This window comes from Cannabis sativa, chromosome 9 (assembly GCF_029168945.1).
Source record: "Cannabis sativa cultivar Pink pepper isolate KNU-18-1 chromosome 9, ASM2916894v1, whole genome shotgun sequence".
NCBI lineage: Eukaryota > Viridiplantae > Streptophyta > Magnoliopsida > Rosales > Cannabaceae > Cannabis > Cannabis sativa.
In genome coordinates this window covers 12,512,927-12,533,606 of record NC_083609.1, presented here as the reverse complement: position 1 = coordinate 12,533,606, position 20,680 = coordinate 12,512,927, and the positions used below count along the sequence as shown (strand labels likewise).

Below are 20,680 nucleotides of genomic sequence, written 5' to 3'. Positions count from 1 at the left end.
CTAAATTCACTGACTTATTAATTCTTCGTTGAATTCACGCATAGAACTTAGAACTGCACTCTCAGTATATAGAATGCTCTATATGTTCCACCATATAGACACATCATTAGTTATCCATTGTTATAATCCTAATATGATCAATGATCGTCTATATGAATGATCTACCCTGTAAAGGGATTAGATTACCGTTACACCCTACAATGTATTTAATCCTTAAAATACTTAACCCCGTATAAATGATATTTCAGCTTATGTGAAATGAGTACTCCACCATTTATTTTCGTTTGGTCAAGCTCGAAGGAGATCATCCTTTACTTACTATTCGCCAAATAGAAGCTATAGATTCCATGTTTATGTTAGCGCTCCCACTCAATTGCACTACCGTGTTCCCAAAATGTACGTATCACCCTGACCCAAAAGTAGGCTTAACTTACAAATCAAAGAACACGAATAGCCTCTTGAGATTGAGCCTAATCATAACAGGATTAAGATCATTTGATCTAGGATCAACTAGGCGATATTGACTTGAATAGATATTACGGTAAGTTTAATAAATCTAAGTCAAAGTTCAATATTGGTCCCTTCCGATGCATACTTTATGCATCCAACCTGAGCTTTACTTTAACCAATGCTCTGGAAAGAACATAGCATTTCTCCAAATGCAAGTAAACTCTGTTGTAGATTATCATATCAGTAAAACCCTGTGTCTGATAAATCTAGGAAACTTTATTCACATAGTCATGTTTACTTTCCAATATGTTGACAACACAATAAACATGATCAAGTATGTGAAAAGGGTTTCAGATGAATTCATACATTATGTACATATAATCATGAAATATATCATGTGAACCATGCAACAATAAATGTTATGTCTGATCTATATTAATAAGTAAATCTGATTATATTGAAATGAGTTTTATTTAGGGCTTAAAATCCAACAATTTAAAGTTGGAGATTTGTTCCTTGTACATGAAGGGACAAATGGTTCCGCCAGAGGTTATTAAGAAAGAACGCCAACTGAGAACGTTCTTAGAGATGAGGGCAACAATGTCAAATACAGAGTTTATGCCATTATTCGTGACCAAGGTGAGAAAAGTTGGGAATTCGGAGCCTACGCCGCCTACTAATCCTCTCCCTCGGAGTGTGGTAGGGTCTTGCGTTCCCGAAACAAATGTTGGGATTGGTGTGAATGAGGAGGTTCCGACCAATGTAGAGCAACAACAAGAAGCGACGGGATTTCATCAGTTTGAGGAGTTCGATACAACCTTCTACAATAACGATCCTATTGTAGATTTGAATATCGACGATGAACATGATTTGTCAGTCGATGAAGCCGTAGTGGGACCTTCCTTGAGGTTAGAGTGTGTACCGAGCAACCACGGTACACAGCGAGAACGACAACCCCGTAGTGAAAATTGCACTACACCTGGAACTAGCAGTAGTCGACAAGGCAGAACTGAAGAACATGCTCCTTCTCGTCATGCAACCTTCTCAACGTTCTCCTCTTTTGAAGTTTGTACCAAGTTTAAAGCTCCAATGTGGACAAAGGAAAATATAATGGAAAATCATGAGCTAACTACTTGTTTACAAAGTAAGGAAACAGGGGTGATAGAGCTTGGTAATTTTTATGAAAACAAGGAAGAACTGAGACAAGTAGTGGGTAGGTTTACACTTAATAACAATTTTGAGTGAATGGTGAAGAAGTCATCCCCTGATGTGTTGTACGTTACATGCAAGGCTCCAGATTGTAAATGGAGATTGAGGGGGAGGAAGAAGAGGCATTCTGACAACTTCGAGGTCACTATTTTTCACAATGAACACACATGTAACCTGAATGCGAGACGTTCAGATCACCGTCAAGCAGCACCATGGGTGGTTGGCCACCTTATTAAGGAGAAGTACACCCAAGATGGAACTAAGTACAAGGCTAAAGACATACAAAGGGACATGTTTGACAACTATGGTATCCAGATGAGTTATGTGAAGGGGTGGAGGTGCAGGGAGATGGGACTTACGTATGCTAGGGGTACGCCTGAGTTTTCATACATGAAGCTTCCTGGATACTTGTACATGCTGGAGTAGAAGAATCCAGGTAACCATTACTGACTTGTCTTTAGAGGATGAGCGGTTTAAGTACTGTTTTATATCACTCGGTGCATGTAGAAGGGGTTTTTCTTCTTGTCATCCTGTTTTGAGTATCGATGGCACCTTCTTGAAGACGAAGTACGGTGGTATAATGTTAGTTGCTGTGGCATACGATGCGAACAACCAATTGTTGCCGGTTGCTTATGGTATCGTTGACAGTGAGAATAACGACTCTTGGACATATTTCTTACAAAAGTTGAGGGTAGCAATTGGCGTGGTTGAGAACTTAGTGTTTGTGCCAGATAGGCATCAAAGCATTGATCATGCTGTTGAACCCGTTTTCCCCGAAGCAGTCCACTGTGCATGCTATAACCACATTGTTATGAACATGAACGCCAAGTTCAAGACTGATGCTTTTCACAACCAAATATATAATGTTGCTTACTCATGGTCGAAGACTGAATGTGATAGAGAGTTCGAGAAGCTTAGAAAGATGAATCCGGCGATTGCTGCATATGTGGAGAGTATAGAGTTTGAGAAGTGGGCTCACCCTTATTGTTTGGGCGATAGATACAACATCATGACCAGCAACGCTGCTGAAAGCTTCAATAGTGTTACAGAAGAGTTCAGGAAATATCCAATAACTACTTTGGTTGAATTTATCAGGTTCACACTGCAATCGTAGTTCGCTGATCGCCTCGAAAATGCTGACAAATGTACAACCCCTTTGGCCACGCTCTTTGAAAAAAAAAACTTGGCGAAAATTCATGAAAATGCAAGGTACATGCGCGTCCAACGAAATGGAGCCAATTTGTATAACGTTGGTAGGGGACCTAACGGTGAAACAGGTGGTGATGTGAACCTAGTTAAAAGAACATGCACCTACAGCGTGTTTACATTATTGAAACTCCCCTGCCTTCATGCATGTGCCGCGGCATTGAAAACGAATATAAGTGTGTACACGCTTTGCTCACCTTATTATTCGAAAGAAACGTGGAAGAAGATTTACGATGACACCATCAATCTTGCTGGTGACGAGGATGATTGGGTTCTCCCAGAACATATCAAGAATAGGAAAGTTGGGGTACCTGTGGAAAAGAAGCCTATAGGTCGTCCAAGGAAAAGCAACGCTGGAAGAAGATGGGAGAACCGTTTCCCGTCTGGTGATAAAAAAGGATTTGTACCTCGAAACTGCAGCCGCTGTGGCAGTTCAGGCCACAACAGAGCAACATGCAAAGCCCGCATTTGAGGCGTAGTATACTTATTCGTTGTAATAACATGTTTTCTATTTCAGGTTCGAAACTGCTTTAAAATAATGTTGAGGTTGAACATTTTTTGTTGTGAATCAAAGACAATGTTAAATATTTTTACAAGACTAAGAATAAGTATGATAAATCTACTATGAAGAACGGAGACACCGTTAGACTTTACAAGACTAAATAAACAGAATACATAACTGTAATTTTAATTACACAAAATATACAATGTCACCATAATTACACATATAATTAGCCGAGATTCTGGTAAAACAAATCAACACACCATCGTTCACGAAACAACTTGATTCGGCCTTGCGTGACATCGGTTAATCCACGTCGCATCATGAGATGCTCCACATACTCGATGCAATAAACGCCACAATCACCACTAAATGCAACATAAAAAATAAAGTTAGTACAATGTAAAGCATATTTTAATACTATAGTATTTTTTTATCGCTATGTACATGATTGTTGCCTTCGGAACTAAGTCGTGAGTGGCTCGACTCGCATGAATTTTCGGAAGCACGGTGATCTCCTTATTAGTTAACGCCATGATCTAGTTATTATGTGGAAAATCCCCGGTTGCATGGATTAGCGAGGGCAACAGTTCTTCCCAAGTCTTCAAGATGGGTGCCATGGCGGACCAATGACAAACGCTGGAATCACAGTCCTACACATTAATTTTCCACAGCTCTATGTCAACTTCAACTGTGACCCAGTGCCTTTGGTCGGGAAGATGCAAAATGAAGTAAATGAACTCATTACCCATCCATCTCGGAAAGAACTGGTACTGTAATTATGGAGAAAATCTAAACAATTAACAAACCATAATAAACTTATAATCATAGTTCAACATTTAAAATCTTACTAAAACAATACCTTATGAACACCTCTGCAGTACTCCAGGATATAATCCTCCCACACAAAGTTTCTCCTCGCACCCCTGTGATTCGTCCATGCACTACTGATCATGGTGGTGACGAATGTAGACAGAATGATACCCTTCTGAGGAAATGTCAGTGGATAGTCGGCGCGTCGCCTCCTCAGCATATGCATTGCTACATCTATATGCTGCATATAAAGGTTAGAGAAATCAGTTAGACAACAACATATATTAATTGCACATTAGTTGTAAAGTAAAGTAAAATTATAAAATACTTTACTTACGTCATTTGTAAGCCATTCCTGTAGTGTCAGCAGCTTCCAAAAGAATGATGGACCGTAATCACCACTTTTCAAATCCCGAAGTCGGTGGTTCGAAATGAGTCCACAACACCACTTTCGGAAAGTATCCAACAATTATTCATCCAGTGGCGCCAGGGGATCAAACGTCGAAGAAGGCCTCTGTTTCTTCTTCATCTCCGTATAGTCACGGAACCATACAGGGGGATTTCTCTTCCTCTTCCGACTCTTAACCTCTGCAGGTTGTGCCTCTATCGCCAAAATTTCACCCTGGGACTCGCTGTCATGTACGTGGATAACACCTGCACCGATGGGAGTAGCTAAAGCTCCCTTATAAAAATCATACCCGTCAGGAAAGACCTCCTCCTCTTGTAGTGGAGGTGATGCAGCTGGTAGTGGGGGTGATGCAATTGGTAGTGGGGTAGATGGATCTGCTGGGGCCTCTGGTGCTGAAGCTGTCGTTGGCGGACAATTCAACATGGCCAATATATTTCTGAGCTGCTCCATAATTACGTTCTGACCACCCTTCAGCTCTACATGGCTGGTCTCATATGCCTTCTTCAGCTCGGCATGACAAACGTACATACCCTTCTGGTCAGCCTCGATCCTATCCAACCTCCCAACTAAATCACTGTACTCGGCACCACGAACGCCTGATGTTGAGGGTCTGAACTAGTGGCCTGAAAAAATATATACCAAAAAAATACGGTAAGCATACGGTAATACCACAATGTAACAAATATCACAGAACAAAAACAATAAAACAATCAAGTTATACAATCATAAAAAAAAAAAAAAAGTTCCAAAAATTGGTACCTGAGTGTCTGGTACCTGAGTATTTGCCTCAGCCTCTGTGTCATCCACACCATCATCAACCAGATTTTCCACACCATCGTAAGAGATGGTCCTCACAAATGCCTCCTCTTTTGTCCGTGGAAGTAGCCCCTTCACCACTTCAAGATTCTGTTTATGGTTCAAAAAATATCATAGTAAAACCATTTAGCATTTATTACAAGCATTTATGTTAAATAATTACTCTGAACAATAAGTGAAATTCATACCCGTATAGAAAATAATGCACTGACTTCTTTCTTCCCAATATCACCCTTGCTCGTCCAGCTAAGCATCCTGGGAAACCGAATCCCATGATTCGTGCCATACCTCTTCCCTACCTCCAAAATGGCCTCATACGCCCAATATTGTACTGCAGGTGCGAAGCCATATGCTGTGTATTTGCACTCATGCTGAACATCCGAACTCAGCTTCTTCTCGTAGTTGGCCTTCTGTTTCAACATGTCTTTTTGAAGCGAGTGCATGAGTCTGGCGAATGAGTGCTTCCCCCAAGGAATCCGAAAGAAGAACTCAAGATCTTCGACATATCTAAGTATGTCAGGCGTAATCAGCATGTTAGCCTCGCGACCCAGAAGCACTGACTCAACAAATAAGCACAAGCCAAGCTTGTACAAGTCTTCCGGGTTCTGACAGTTTGTGAACCTATCTTGGACTGCTTCTGTCTTCACACTATCAGACTGGTTGAAATATTTGTTGATCAATCGGTCTGACCCTGAGCGAGCAGCCTGCGCAGCCTTCTCCTCTTTTGTTGGCCCCGTGGAGAAGTCTAGGCCTGTAATGAGTGCAAACTCAAGCACTCCGAATCTAAGCTCCTTCCGACCAATGTAAAACCGCATCTTCAAATCCTCCTGAGCATCAACCTTCATCTTGTGCAGCATCAGCTGGTGAAATAACACCGAGGAGAATGTCAGGGGAACGGCATTTCTTCGCCGTGTTATTCAAGTTGAACTCCTCAAACCGAGCCTTGACTTTTGCAAAAGTTCTGGTGCCTCTATATGTCACGCGGCCAGTAAAATGCTCGGGTGCTGGAATTATGAGTCTGGGAGTCATCTGAAAAAACAAATAACAAATCAATATTACTGCCAAAAAATTAAAAAAAAAATGGTCTACAAAATATTGACATCCTGTTGATATTCTGTCGACATTATCAAATAGTAAGCACCTACACAATTTTATCGAAAAAATATCGACATCTTGTCGACAACCTATCGATATTAACACACATAGGAAACACAGAAGCAATTAAAACAAATTGTCGACAACATGTCGACAAGAGGTCGATATTCCAAATAAGTGATCACTCCAATTAAGCAATACAAAAGTGTCGACAACATGTCGACATACTCTTGACAAGATCGATATTAACAAACAGAAAGAGATTAACATCATAATTTCGACAACATGTCGACATACTGTCGACAAGAGGTTGATATTAACAAACAGAAAGTAATTAAAATCATATTATCGACAACATCGACATATTGTCGACAAATTATCGACATTATAGGTCAAACTTTTTTATTTTAATAAAGTCGACATCCTATCGATACACCTACGACATCCTATCGATATACATTACTATCACAGACAATTCTAAAGGTAATACTGCATTCAATTTTGCTCGACATTATATCGATAACCTATCGATATCTCATCGATAACTTAGTTTAAACAAACAGACAAAACTGATGAACATGCAGAACAACATCCAAATTCGCATACACAATCTAAAACAATATTATCTGAAGAACATACACAAATTCGCATCCAAATCTATGAAAATTCTAAATTTTAAAAAGAAAAAAACTTACAGTTGGATTGGTGGTGGCGAAGTTTGACTCCGGGTTCCCTCGGTGGTTCGTGGTCGTGGTCGTGGTCGTCGTGGGTCGCCGTGGGTCGTCGTGGATCAACGTGGTTCTCTTCGTCCTCTTCGTCATCGTCGGTCGCCTTTGGGAAATGGAGAGAAACAGATTGAGGGATGATTGAGGGGTGAGGTCAGTTCGTGGGTTCGTGGGTGATTGATGGGTGAGGTCGGCTGGAGATTGGTGGTGGCGAAGGTTGCTGAAGAAGGATGGGTCGACTGGTTCGTGGGTCGCGTGAAGAGAGGAGGACAAAGAGAGAGAGAGAGAGAGAGAGAGAGAGAGAGAGAGAGAGAGAGAGAGAGAGAGAGAGAGAGAGAGAGGGGGGAACGTCTGAGAGAGAGGGAAAGTTTGATTTAGGGGTATTTTAGGAATCTTTTAAAATTAGTGGAATCAATTTGTACAAATTATAAAAGGGTATAAATTTTAATATGAGTTATATTATTAAGGGCAAATAATGAAATTTCCCTATAATAATAAGAGCTGTAAATATAGGTAACGTTTAGTAACATTTTTATTTTTTAATTTAAAAACAGAAAAATGAAAGTAGATATTTTTGTTTTTAAAAATTTGTCTTTAAAGAATAAGATCTCTGGTAAAGAATGTGATCTTTTAGCAGAAAGAATGACGGCTAGAATTAAGAGTTGGAGCTCTAGAAACCTCTCTTTTGCTGGGAGAATTACACTTATTAACTCTGTTCTAGTTGCTATTCAGGCCTATTGGAGTCAGATGATGATACTTCCTAAAAAAGTACTGAGATCTATAGAAGCACATTGCAGGGCATTCCTTTGGAAAGGTCAGGCACTCTTTCATGGGGCTGGGTCTGTTGCTTGGAATAATGTTTGTCAACCTAAAGCTGCAGGTGGTTTAGGAATTAAAAACCTGGAACATTGGAATAAAGCTGCTATTTGTAAATATGTTTGGGCAATTGCTAATAAACAGGAGAATCTCTGGATCATATGGGTCCATAGTGTTTACATCAAGAAGCATGAGTGGTGGGATTACTCTGCCTCGATTCACTCAGGCTGGTACTGGAAGAAGATGGTTGCTCTTAAAGATCAGGTAAAGAGTATGACTATATGCAAAGTATCAAAGTCTTATACTATTGCAGATGGTTATAATCTTTTTCATCCTTCTCCAAACAAACAACACTGGAGTAATGAAGTATGGGGGAGATTCAACACACCGAAACATAGTGTCATCCTTTGGTTGGCTATCCTCAATAGGTTAAAGACCAAAGACAGGTTGCTTCGATATGGAATTCAAGTCCAACCTAGCTGCTGCCTTTGCAATTCAGCTCCTGAAAATGGACAACACCTATTCTTTGATTGCAGGGTATCAAATCATTATTTAACTTTGATTAAACAATGGATGAATTGGAAGGCTCACACCAGTTCCTTGCCACAGTTGATTAAATGGATCGGGAGGGCCAAAATCTCGAATTTTAGAAAGAAGGTGTTGGCAGCAGTTGTTGCTACCCTGGTTTACAGCCTTTGGAAAGCCAAAAATGAACTCATTTGGCAGCAAACACAGGTACATACAGGCAGATTAATTGATGACATACAATGGATTCTCAAGAACTGGATTAACATGTTTTTACCTAGGAAAATCAAGGCTATAGATAGAGATTGGTTTGGTGGTTTGTAAGTGTTTTGTAAAGAAGAAAAATTGCTTGTATATAGAAGCTAGGCCCTTGATTAGGTGCTATTAGTTTGTAAATACCATTTTGTGCAATACAATTCTTTGATTTATCAAAAAAAAAATGGTCTTTAAAAAATAAAAATGTGATCTATAATCGCTTTTGTTTTTAAATTTTAAAAATAGAAAACAAAAGTGTGATTTATAACCATTTTTATTATTCAATTTTAAAAACAAAAAATACAAATTTTAATTTTTTTTAAAATAAAAAAATTATGAATATCATTTATTTTTATTTTTAAATAAATACATAAAATTTATATAAAAAAAAGTCAAATAAATAATATTCATTAGCATCTTAATAAAAAATTGAAATCACAAAACTCATTATCTATAACACAAAACTGACAAAATCATAATAAAATATGAACTAATAATTGTCCAATCTTGATAAAAAAAAAAACATTAAAAAAGTTCTACTTGTTAATAACCTTCACTCATTATCTTCATCGTCGATTTGCTCTCTATATACGATTAGCAATTTCACCACAGACATTAGCTATTTCATGAATTCAATCTCTTGAAATGTTAAACTCAACACTATCATTCAAAGTTTCATGGGTCATTTGTATAGTAGTATCTTATACATCAAAAATGCCTTCATCTCCATCAAAATATGTCTTCTTGCATTCGTCCTTATAAAATTGTGAATCTCACAACAGGAATCACAATGTACTTCTGTATTTTCAGATCATACGAAGGCATTTGCTTTAAAATGAGAAAATGAGCCTTCAATACGCTAAAGCACCACTCGATGACAATTCTCAAAGACTAATGTCGATAATTGAACAACTCCATTTTTCCTAAAGGATTACGATCTGCATATTGATTCAATGGTATATTTTAATATGGGGAAAAAAATCAAGCATATTTGTGTATCCCGAATCAAATAGATAATATTTAGTCCAAAATTGACTGCCAAATGACTGGAGAGAATGACTTTAGCTCCATTCTGAGTCAAATACTATTTAGAATATTTCAAGAGCAATTGTAAGTGGTTAATCCTCATGAAGTTTGCATTCACCACACTTCATCAAAATCTATGTTACATGCTAAAGTGAACTAAATAACATACATTCTTCACAGAAATACTAGCAAGCGTCATAAATTTGTAAATAATTTGCATCAAAATTGACGAACAATATACAATATCAAAATACTATCCAATCATTTTCACAAGCAAATTAAACATATAAATATTGTTTTCTGATGAGAAAGACTTTATTCAGGTTGGTCCAATAAAGATCTGTTTTAAATTTTAAGCTTAGTACCACCAACCAACCTGAATTTCTAGAAGAAAAAGAACATAACAGAACATCTTGAAACCAACATTAACTTACTAATCAAATCTTGATTCTCATGGTTGGTCACTAAAGAAATCTTGTATTGTATGATTCTCAGTTCTCTCACCACATTTCCAATTCATTGAGCTGACTGAACCAGTCAAACCACACAACACAACTTATAATTGTTCTTTAAATCAAAGTCCGCACCTTCTATAAGTCTCACCAAGACAGCCAAGAAGAACAAGGCTCAAATCAAGTCATTCACTCAAAAAGGGTCTCTACTGTGAGCTAAATTTCTCAGGCAATAAATCTCACCAGAACTGGAAGTTTATTTTACCATAAAATACAGTTTAATTATACATTTCTTAAGCAAGAAAGAGTACACAACAACACAAGGACTTATTACAATGGGATATACCAATCAATCTTGTATTGTATATGCCTCAGTTCTCACCATATTTTTAGTTGATAGAGCTCAACCAGTCAAATTACACAACAAAACTTTTACAAACAAATTAACAAACCAGCTCATTTAATAACAATGCAGAATTGGAATCTAGCGGGAAAACAGCAGTCATTGTAGTGATAAATTTAGGTAAAATGTATTGCTAACTAGAATAATGTATACTGTGGCCTCTAAATAATATGTGCCATCAAATTTGTCAGAATTAATAGATTAGATTATAACAACATGAGCATAGAAAGTGTCTCCACAAAATAGCAAGCAAAGTAGGTGTCTCCACAAGTATATACAGCTATGTGAGACCATGTCGTGAACCATGCTTGGTTATAATAGGTTCACATAGAAAACAATGCATACAGATAAATCTTAGTTAAAAAATAATCCTCTACCACAAAACCAATCGAATCAACCAATGACAAAAATCACTAGCATACTCAAAACCCACTATTTTTTTTTAAATTAAGCAACAAAATCTCATTTCAGATATTAAACCCAAAACCAATTTGAAAAATTAAATCCAAAAACCTAATAAAAGCTAAGAATAAATTTTCTCAAACAAAAATCCTAAAATCAAAATAAAATATAAGAAAAAATCATACCTGTAATAGCAAAGATATCTTTCACACTAAGATTCCTTTCTCATGTCATGTTGTTCTCATTTTTTTCATTTTCAAATCTGAGAATGAAGGAATAAGAAAAAATCTGAGAAATAAGGAGAAAGAGAGGCGAGATATATAGAGAGAGAAACAAAGAGAGCAATATACATAGAGAGAGAGACATAAAGAGGAAGAAATATCACCTAGAATAGCTGACGCCATGGAAGACTCATTGAGGAAGAACGAAGATTAAGAGAGCCAAGCAAGAGAAAAAAAAAGTGTTTTTAAAAATTTTTAAAGCATCAAAAATCTATTTTTAAAAACATCAAAAATCTATTTTTAAAATTTACTCCTTTTGATTTTAAATTTTAAAAACAAAAAATGAAATTGATTTTACCGAACACCATTTCTATTTGCCTTTCCAAATTTTTGATTAAAAAATAAAAAACCATTTTTAAAATGGTTACCGAACGTAGCCATAACTCTCCTAGTCTAAAAGCAAATCAACCGTCTTCGAATGGACATTTCCTGTCTTCCCGCACTGGAAGGCCAATTGTGCTGAGACTAAATTTTCCTAAAAGTGAAGATATGCACAAAAACTTTTGTTGGTTTAAACCCTTTTTAGTCAGTGGGGTGTCAATTTAGATGAGTATATAAGCAAACAATAAACATTAAAATAACATTGTTTACACAACAAAAGAAGAAAAAAAACCGTTGAATTTGGAAAATCATCTAAACTACAGATTTAACTATAGTTAAAAAAGTGAATAGCCACCCTAGACGAATTGTACAAGAAAAACTTCTGCTAAACTTTAAACAGTGCAACCAGGGTTAATAGCAAAACTTGCCCTAAACTCAGGGGTTCGTCTCTTCTTCGTCCTCTTCTATCTTAGGAGCCAAGTAGAACCTAACATAACCCATCTCTGCAATCTTGTACTCAACCACAACAGGCAATTCAGAGGACAAGCTGATTGTTACAGTGTTAGACAATGGAGTTGCCTTAGTAAAGGAATTCATATACCTCAGAGCAAACGTTAAAGAAACTGGCTCATTCATCTCTATAACTGTTGCTTCTTCTGGCTGCAATTTCATCAAATCACATAAAGATACATAAGTTGCTGGAAGCATAATCTAAGATCAACCAATTAGAAATAAATGCAACAAAACCATTCAATTGCTTCATCAATACCTTATCAACAGTTGAATTTTGCCTGCAAACTATGTTAGCAGTCCCAATATCTCCTCTCGTGGAGAACTTGACACCCTCCTTGGTGACAGAGATAACAACTGCAAGGCCAAAAAAATAATCAAGTTTAAGAAAAACCCACAAATGAAATAACCAGCAAAACTTGGGTAAGGAATGCATTTTATTATTTGAAAAAAATTTACACCGTACCAGTATCACCTATGCTGCTGAGATCTTTACAAATTCTAGCAAACTCCGATGAAGGCATCCTAACAATAGCATGGTATTCAGCTTCTGGAATCCCAAGATGTTCACTATCAATATCCATTAACTTCATCTCAAAGTCAGCAATTTTGTCCTGAGCTACAATCCAGTATCCGCACAATAAGAAACAAGATAATAAACAAACAAGCAAATTTTATAAAATTGCAGAACATTTACAAAATTTCTTTTTATCTTAACAAAAATTTACAGTAAAGAAAGCTCAAAATCCAGAACATCAAGATTCTCTTTCCAAAATCAATACAACAAAATAAATGAACATATATCCTCCACATTGTTCCTTCTAAGTTCAGTCCTAGTGTTTTCAGCAGAAAAGAGTACATATTTATCCAATAACAAGTAACACTCAGGCAAATCAAAGTTACAGTGATTTAATAATAAACTACAAGAAATAATCTTAAACTAAAACTCGCTAACAAAAATAATTCAATAAAAATGATAACGAGAAATAAAAACTGTAAACCGACCAAAAAAAACAAACACCAAGTCGGAAACAAGATTTAGAACAGAGGAAGAGTTAGCATACTGGGACTTTCGAACATAAAGGTGACAGTGTCACTTCCATCATCGGCCTTAATAGTGATGATGTCATCATTTCCGGCACACTTAAGCATCTTGGACATGTTGTTGAGGTTCATACCCATGGAAAGATTCCTATCGCATCGGTAGTGCTCGAAGCCCTCCGATCTGAGCAGCAGCGCTACCAAGGCCACATGGCTCGAATCCATGGCCTGGAGAGAGAACCCGGTCGCCGAACAATCGAAGTTGGCATCAGTGACGAGGTCCTTGAGAGCCTCCATCACCTTCTTCAGTAGCGAACCCTGAACCAACCGCAACTCCAACATCTTCAGACCTCACTGATTTCTTCGATTGGGAGTATTTCTCAAGTTTTAGGGTTAGGGTTTTAAAATGAAAAAAAAAAATGGAGGGAAAGTATGAATGGAGCACTACCCGGACTCATAGCTGTAATTATGTAAAGTATAGAAAATGACCAAATTACCCTTTATAAGGGATATGTTTCTTGTGGTCACAAGTGGCCTAAGCTTTTTACAAACGGATATAACTGAAATTCTAGTGCCACACTCAGTGAGTGTTTTCTGAAAATTGCATTCTTTTCACTCAATTCTTCCACCATGGCCCGTTTGGCAAACTTGAATGGAGTCTTCGAAACACTGTCGAGGATTCAAATTAGGCTTGCAAGCCTCGAAAGGGCCAAAAAAGGAGTAGAAATAGTTGGGTTTCTAGGGAAGAAGAAGGATGATTGTGAAGAACAACACAGCATGCAAACAACAAGAAGGGTAGCACTAGGCCTTGCCTCCATTGCAGTTGTTGGGAAAACTTGCAATGCAGTCTCTTTCGCTGAAGACAACGGTTTTTGGATAGATGGCCGTATTCCACTTCCTTCTGTCAATAATAGTAAGTATATATAGTACACAAAATCTTTAGCCTAAAATTAACTACGGAATATAACTAATTTATTTTATATATAAAAAAAATTAATAATATTTTAGAATAAATCATTTTTACCTTCTAATTTATTGATATTATTATCGTAGTGTTTTACACCATTACCAAAACAAATAATAAAATAATAAACAATAATAAGAATATATAAGGATAGTAATTTTATTTTACAATAATTTAAATTACATATATAATTTTAAAAAAATTTATTAGTTTATTTTATAATTTGTTTTTAATATTTCAATATATATTCTTTTTACTCTTTAGAATTCATAATTGAGAAAAAAAAATACAACAATAAAGAAATATACATATTATTTTAGTACTCATATTTATTTGATATTTTATGTAATATAGTAAAATGTATATATATTTAATATATTTAAATAATAATTAATTCTTAATAATATGTGCTCTTTATTTTCGAAAATATCCATCCTAGTTGTTTGGGTTTTTGCATATTTTAAAGTCCAACAATTATCTAAACAAATTGTAAGAACAATAAATTATCACAAGATGATTAACTTGATGACTAAAAAAAAAAAACCAAACTTATAACCACAAACCAAAACATAAAATAAATTACCAATCATACAAATTTATAGATGAGTTGAATAGATGGAGATATATGATAAATATATATAGGACAAAAAATACTTATAAATTTACACTTAAGATAAAACACATAATAGAAATTAAACACCTAATATATATATATACTGCAAATTTATATGCACACTTATAATATTTCACTTATGAGGATTGTTTGGCTTGTCACCATGAAAATACTTCTTGTTCTTCTTTTTTTTTATATATTTTTCTGGCAAGAATATCAGTCATCTCCTGAATAGTCTATTACTCCTTTTGAGTATTGTAATTTAATCTGATTGAATCAAATTGAAAAGGAATGATTTTAATCACAAACTACACCATGTAATCTTCACTGAGATCTAACCACATGGCCTTAAGTTTTTGGTAGCAACCCATGAGCTTGTCTATGTGAGCTCTAATATCACTCGTATTAGCATAATTAGTGCGATATGGAGCAAGGTTGGTAAGAATTATGAAGAGTTTTGATGATGATAAAAAGTCTCATAAATAAATACAAATAGTTATTTTAATGATACAATACAAATAGTTAATACATATGTTAATTTTTATATGAATTATTTTTGTGCTAGAATACTATAAGTCATAATGATTATTAATTTATTTTTAATTAGTTGGTTTTAATTTAGTATTAGTATAAAAATAATTAAAAAAATCTAAAACCACTACAAAATAAAATGAAGATAATACTATCTTTATAGGAAGACCCTTCAACTTCCTAATTAGCTTGATCATCATGAAGAGTGAGTTGGATAAGTACACACAATAGAGCCCGTAAAAGATGAGAAAAAATATTAATTTCTAGCCAATTTTTTTTAATACAGTAAAATTTATGGCTTCACAATATTGCTCATGACAATATATAGCTAGTGTATATATATATAAGAATATCAAAAGAGTGTTACAATATATAATAATAATATACACAATAATATATAGATATTATAAATGAAAAGACATTATAAATTTGTTCACATTAATAATATATAGGTATTATAAATATAAACAGGCCCGGCCCTGGGCATAGGCGGGCTAGGCCTGTGCCTAGGACCCACCTATCCCAGGGGCCCAAAAAAAAATATTTCCCTTTTAAAATTATACAATTTTTTTACTGATTTTCAAAAATACCATATTTTGTTCTAAATAAGGGTCCAAAATATGTTTTTTTTTCTATAGCCCACTAAAACTTAGGGCCGGCCCTGAATATAAATAAGAGTTATAAAATGAAAACACTATAAATTTTTGTACACATAATAATATATATTATGCATGATAGTTATATTATAAAATGAGAAGTCACCATAAATTTTTTGACACATTAATAATATAAATATGAATAGGAGTTATAAAAAGAAGATACCATAAATTTTTAGTTAATGAGAGTTTTAAGTAAGAGTTATTTTCTATATTTCTTGAATAATTGTTGAAATAAGAATTATGATTAGTTTTTTGAACTAATGTATAAATAAAATAATTAAATCAAATAAATTTATATTTAAACATAAAAATAGAAAAATATTATTCAAAATATAATATTTTTTTTAGAAATTTGACCAATATTAATTTTAAATAAACATATTGAAAAGAACCATAAAAAATAGTACTTGATTTACTTACTTTTACTTATGCATGAGATTGATGGTGAGAAAAACTTTGAAACTGTTTGAAGGAAGTTTATTGTACCATGTCATATCTTAGAGATTGTGCTTTCTTTTGTCATGCAAAATTTATCAATATAAGCAATCAAAATTGAAGTTGATGATGCACCCAAATGAATTATAAATAATCCACAAAATAGAAAAAAAAAAATAGAATCTTAGATTTATAAGACGCCACATCGTGCTTAGCATTAGGAATATATATAGATAAAATATCGATTAGCATAAACAAATATATATATTTATATAATTTCTTAGTCAGAAAAAAAATCAATAAAGAATTATTAAATAAATATGAAATCTCCTAAAGAAAGAAAGATGTCTAATAATGGTAATGATAGCTTTATTAGAAAATATAAAAATTAAATAAATATATCATCTATCGTAGAAGCTCATCTATATAGGTAATGAACAATATGACAGTAAAATATTGTGTATGCTTCTTTTATAGTCTAATGTTGATATTGATTTATAGCTTTCTTATTTAATTTTATTTTCATAGGACCTCACATTTAAATTAAAAATTAAGTACTATTATACTTATTGTGTAACAGTTAATTATGATTACAAATCAAAGGTCATGAAATAGATATATACATTTTTTTGAGTAAAAATCATAACATTTATTAATTAATAAATTCATTCAAAACAATAGAACGCACTTTAGAGGAACAATCCTCAAACTGAAGCACATAACATGTAGGGAAACAAGAGTCTCTTGCCAAGTAATGAGCCAACTTGTTTGCAAATCGTTTTACAAAACACAAATCAACAAAAGATAAAGCCAAAAGTAAATTTCTAACATCTTGAACCAGAAGACCAAACTGTGAGGACATAAAAATATTGCTTTGAACAGCTTGTACACACACCAAGCTATCTGTTTCCAACACGACATTGTCTCAAGAATGAGTTGTAATCCAACTCAAAACTTCTTTGGTGTCTATGATCTCAGTAATTTTGGGTTGGACACAACCAATCTTTCCCTTCTTGAAAGCTTCTAACATAGTACCATGATGATCTCGAGCTACACAATCCACCCCAAACTTCCCCTCTTGTTCAAATAAAGCCCCATCAACATTAACTTTGATCTTATTTAACTCATGTGCAATTTAGCGCTCACGATTCTGCCCCCATCATTTAAAGGAGACAACGAAAGACCCTTCCTTCATTAAGCGAATTTGTATTGATCAAGCATGTTTCTAGCTGATGTAACAATATTTAAAGCAAGCCAACTCTTCCTTTGCCAAACAAATTCATTATGCGCACGCCAAATAGCCCAACTTACCACCGTTACTTCCTCCATTTCACCTTCTTGCCCCTGGTGAAAATCCCCAACAACCAGCTGCTGAATGTTGCAGCCCCAGCCCCGACGTCCACCATGCTACGATTCCAAGCAGCTTTTGCAAATGAACATTCAACCAACACATGTTGAATAGTTTCTGTACTAGCTTGCACAAAGGGCATTCTGCACTGACGGGAACATGACGCTTTTGAAGTTGAAAACAATCGATAACAAGTGCAGCCATTTTTTTTCTAAAAAATCCTTCAACTTATTTCATTTTTTACTTTTTAAATATTTAAATAAAAAAATAAATAATTAAGTGAAATAATTTAAAATTAAGATTACAAGTATAATAAAATTTAAATTATGAAATTATATGTGTATAATTTTAAATTATAAAAAGTTTTGCTATAACATTTTAAATAATTTAAGTATAAAAAAATAAATTGCTAAAAGATCCTTATATAGTAATAAATTACAAAAAATTAATTAATAATTATAATTAATTTAAATCTAAAATATAATTAATCTTAATTAAAGTTTTATAAAAAAAAAAAATAAATGATTAGGTTACTTTCAGGCTACAAGTTATTTATTATTTATTTTTATTTAATTTCCAAATTAATCACAACCATTTAATAGTAATCCAATGGCTTAAAAAAATGTAATTACAATAAAAATGTAACCATTGAAACCTCTTCCATAAATTTATATATATTGATATTGATTGGTGTAATTGGTTTTTTTCTTCCTGTTTTTGAATGTTAATTATGACAGAAATCGAAAATGAAAACACCGGCACTCGCTCTTTTCTGAAGAAGAGAATCTTCATTGCGGATATAGGGCTCAAAGGAAGAATGTATAGGCTGAGAAAATATGCCTTTGATCTTCTTGCTATGGAAGATTTGATTGGAAAAGACACATTGAACTATGTCCAAAAGTTTATTAAGATCAAGTCAACATTCATGTATTATGATTTCGATAAGGTGATCACTGCTGCACCAGTTGATGACAAGCAACCTCTCCTAGATTTGGCTAACAGATTATTTGATAATGTGGAGAAGGTAATCATCAAATCAAAATAAACACATTATTCATTTTATTTTTGTTTTTGATGGTTCTTCTTTACATTACAGCTTTCTAAGAAATATTTGGTTTGAAATTTGCTTACAGCTTGATGCTGCTGTTAAACAAAGAAACATACTACAGACAGAAACAACTTATAAGGACACAAAGGCTATACTCCAAGAGGTCATGACCCGAATGGCATAGACTTTGTAGATGTGGTTTTGATCATTTGATTTACTATTCAAATGGGGGTTTTATAAAAACTCATTTCATACAACCCCTTTGTTTTTTATTTTTTAAGTCCTTACTTTATATAATATTATCCTTTATTTAATTGACAAAACTGGATAGGTGTTCAAAGTTTCCACAAACACTATCAAGCAAGAAAGTGATGACAGTTTTCATTGTAACTTGAAACATCAATACCAGAAAAATGAGCAGAGAGACTCACCATGAAGTGGTGGTGAAAGATGATGGAAAACTTGAAACACTAATGACTAACATGAAAAGGGTAACTTTTTACTCTTTACTAAACTATAATTTTCTTGATCTCATCCCAACTACTAACAAATGCGCATTCTTTTAGACTTGTTTAATGACATGTTTAGATTCAGTAGCAGATAGTAAAGAAAATGAAGACTAGGAAAGTGATTCCATCATTAGTCACTAATTAATTCACGTGTCTACTTTTATGAAATTTGGATAAATAAATATTTAAATTGAAGAACGATGAATGTATCTTTTTAATTATTAGTTCTCATTTATAACATTACTCATTGTGTTATTCATTTCATTATGAATTAGTAAATATTGCCAAAGTGCTCTATGTGCTTCATTTGTGTATGCAAATTACAAGTATCCCACAATAGTGCCCGTGTTGAATTTACAACATGAACTTAATAAAATCTAAACATATAAATTAATTTACCAATCAAACAACGTATTATGGACAAAATCATCCTATTTATAATTAACATATATTAAGTAAATTAGTTAAAAACTTATCAAACAAGCTTAACAAATTGGATTGACATATCTAATTGAGCTTAAACCTACAAACAGTACAAACAGAAATCGCAGTCGTTATAAGTAGAGAAGATATATATTTCGATAAGTTTATAAGTAGACATTTATAATTGAAAAGCTATAAATTTCGATAAAGTTTATAACTAGTGGTTTTATTAGCATGATGTTCATGACACCTAAGTATATTATTGCCTGTTCAATTAAAGTCAACTCCAATTAATTATTATCATTTAAAAAAAAAAGGTCATAAATTTATCCAAATCCCTCTATTTTGTTATACCATTTTGGATATTGTGTTTTCTAAAAATTACAGATTAAACCCTCTATTTTGTTAAATGATAAAATAGACCTTATATTTTTAAAAATAATAAAAATAGGACTCTGAGCTTAATTTTTGACAACCTTTTTTAATATAACCAACTTGAAGACAATTTCTAAGACAAACAAATACAGAAAATATAAATATTTTTGTCATAATACATTTAGATTGGATTATTATTAAATTTTATTTTGACAAAAAATCAATTCAGGGTCCTATTTGTACCATTTTAAAAAAATCTATTTTGTCATTTAACAAAACAGATGGTCCAATTGGTAACTTTTACAAAACACAGGGTCCAAAATGGTATTTACCCTTAAAAAAGTATGATAATTATGGTGTAATTTTTAACGATTAATTTGAATCATTAGATTAAATCAATGCCTATAAATAACTATCTTTATTGATAGATAAATACTCAATCCCTGCTATAATAGCCTTATATATATATTCATAGACTCCCATACATATATATACATACATGGGCTCATCACATTTAG

The 20,680-nt window shown here is 33.8% G+C and overlaps 2 protein-coding genes across 2 annotated transcripts; one reads left to right on the top strand and one right to left on the bottom strand.

Annotated features, from left to right (window-relative positions):
• Window positions 1-11,940: 11,940 nt before the first annotated feature.
• Window positions 11,941-13,734, bottom strand: LOC115722555 (proliferating cell nuclear antigen). The gene is made up of 4 exons (XM_030651797.2): window positions 13,281-13,734; window positions 12,683-12,835; window positions 12,476-12,573; window positions 11,941-12,366 (listed from the first exon to the last, which is right to left on the bottom strand). The coding sequence occupies exons 1-4, from the start codon at window positions 13,597-13,599 to the stop codon at window positions 12,142-12,144; spliced, it is 795 nt and encodes a 264-aa protein (XP_030507657.2). The 5' UTR covers window positions 13,600-13,734; the 3' UTR covers window positions 11,941-12,141.
• A 153-nt stretch (window positions 13,735-13,887) lies between these two features.
• Window positions 13,888-19,178, top strand: LOC115722556 (photosynthetic NDH subunit of lumenal location 3, chloroplastic). The gene is made up of 3 exons (XM_030651798.2): window positions 13,888-14,170; window positions 18,545-18,831; window positions 18,941-19,178. The coding sequence occupies exons 1-3, from the start codon at window positions 13,888-13,890 to the stop codon at window positions 19,037-19,039; spliced, it is 669 nt and encodes a 222-aa protein (XP_030507658.2). The 3' UTR covers window positions 19,040-19,178.
• The last annotated feature ends 1,502 nt before the right edge of the window (window positions 19,179-20,680 follow it).

Coding starts and splice junctions, on each gene's coding strand:
- LOC115722555 (XM_030651797.2), bottom strand. CDS start 13,599: ATGTTGGAGTTGCGGTTGGTTCAGGGTTCGCTACTGAAGAAGGTGATG. Junction 12,836..13,280: donor CTTTATGTTCGAAAGTCCCA/GTATGCTAACTC, acceptor ACTGGATTGTAG/CTCAGGACAAAATTGCTGAC. Junction 12,574..12,682: donor CAGCAGCATAGGTGATACTG/GTACGGTGTAAA, acceptor TTGGCCTTGCAG/TTGTTATCTCTGTCACCAAG.
- LOC115722556 (XM_030651798.2), top strand. CDS start 13,888: ATGGCCCGTTTGGCAAACTTGAATGGAGTCTTCGAAACACTGTCGAGG. Junction 14,171..18,544: donor ACTTCCTTCTGTCAATAATA/GTAAGTATATAT, acceptor TAATTATGACAG/AAATCGAAAATGAAAACACC. Junction 18,832..18,940: donor TATTTGATAATGTGGAGAAG/GTAATCATCAAA, acceptor ATTTGCTTACAG/CTTGATGCTGCTGTTAAACA.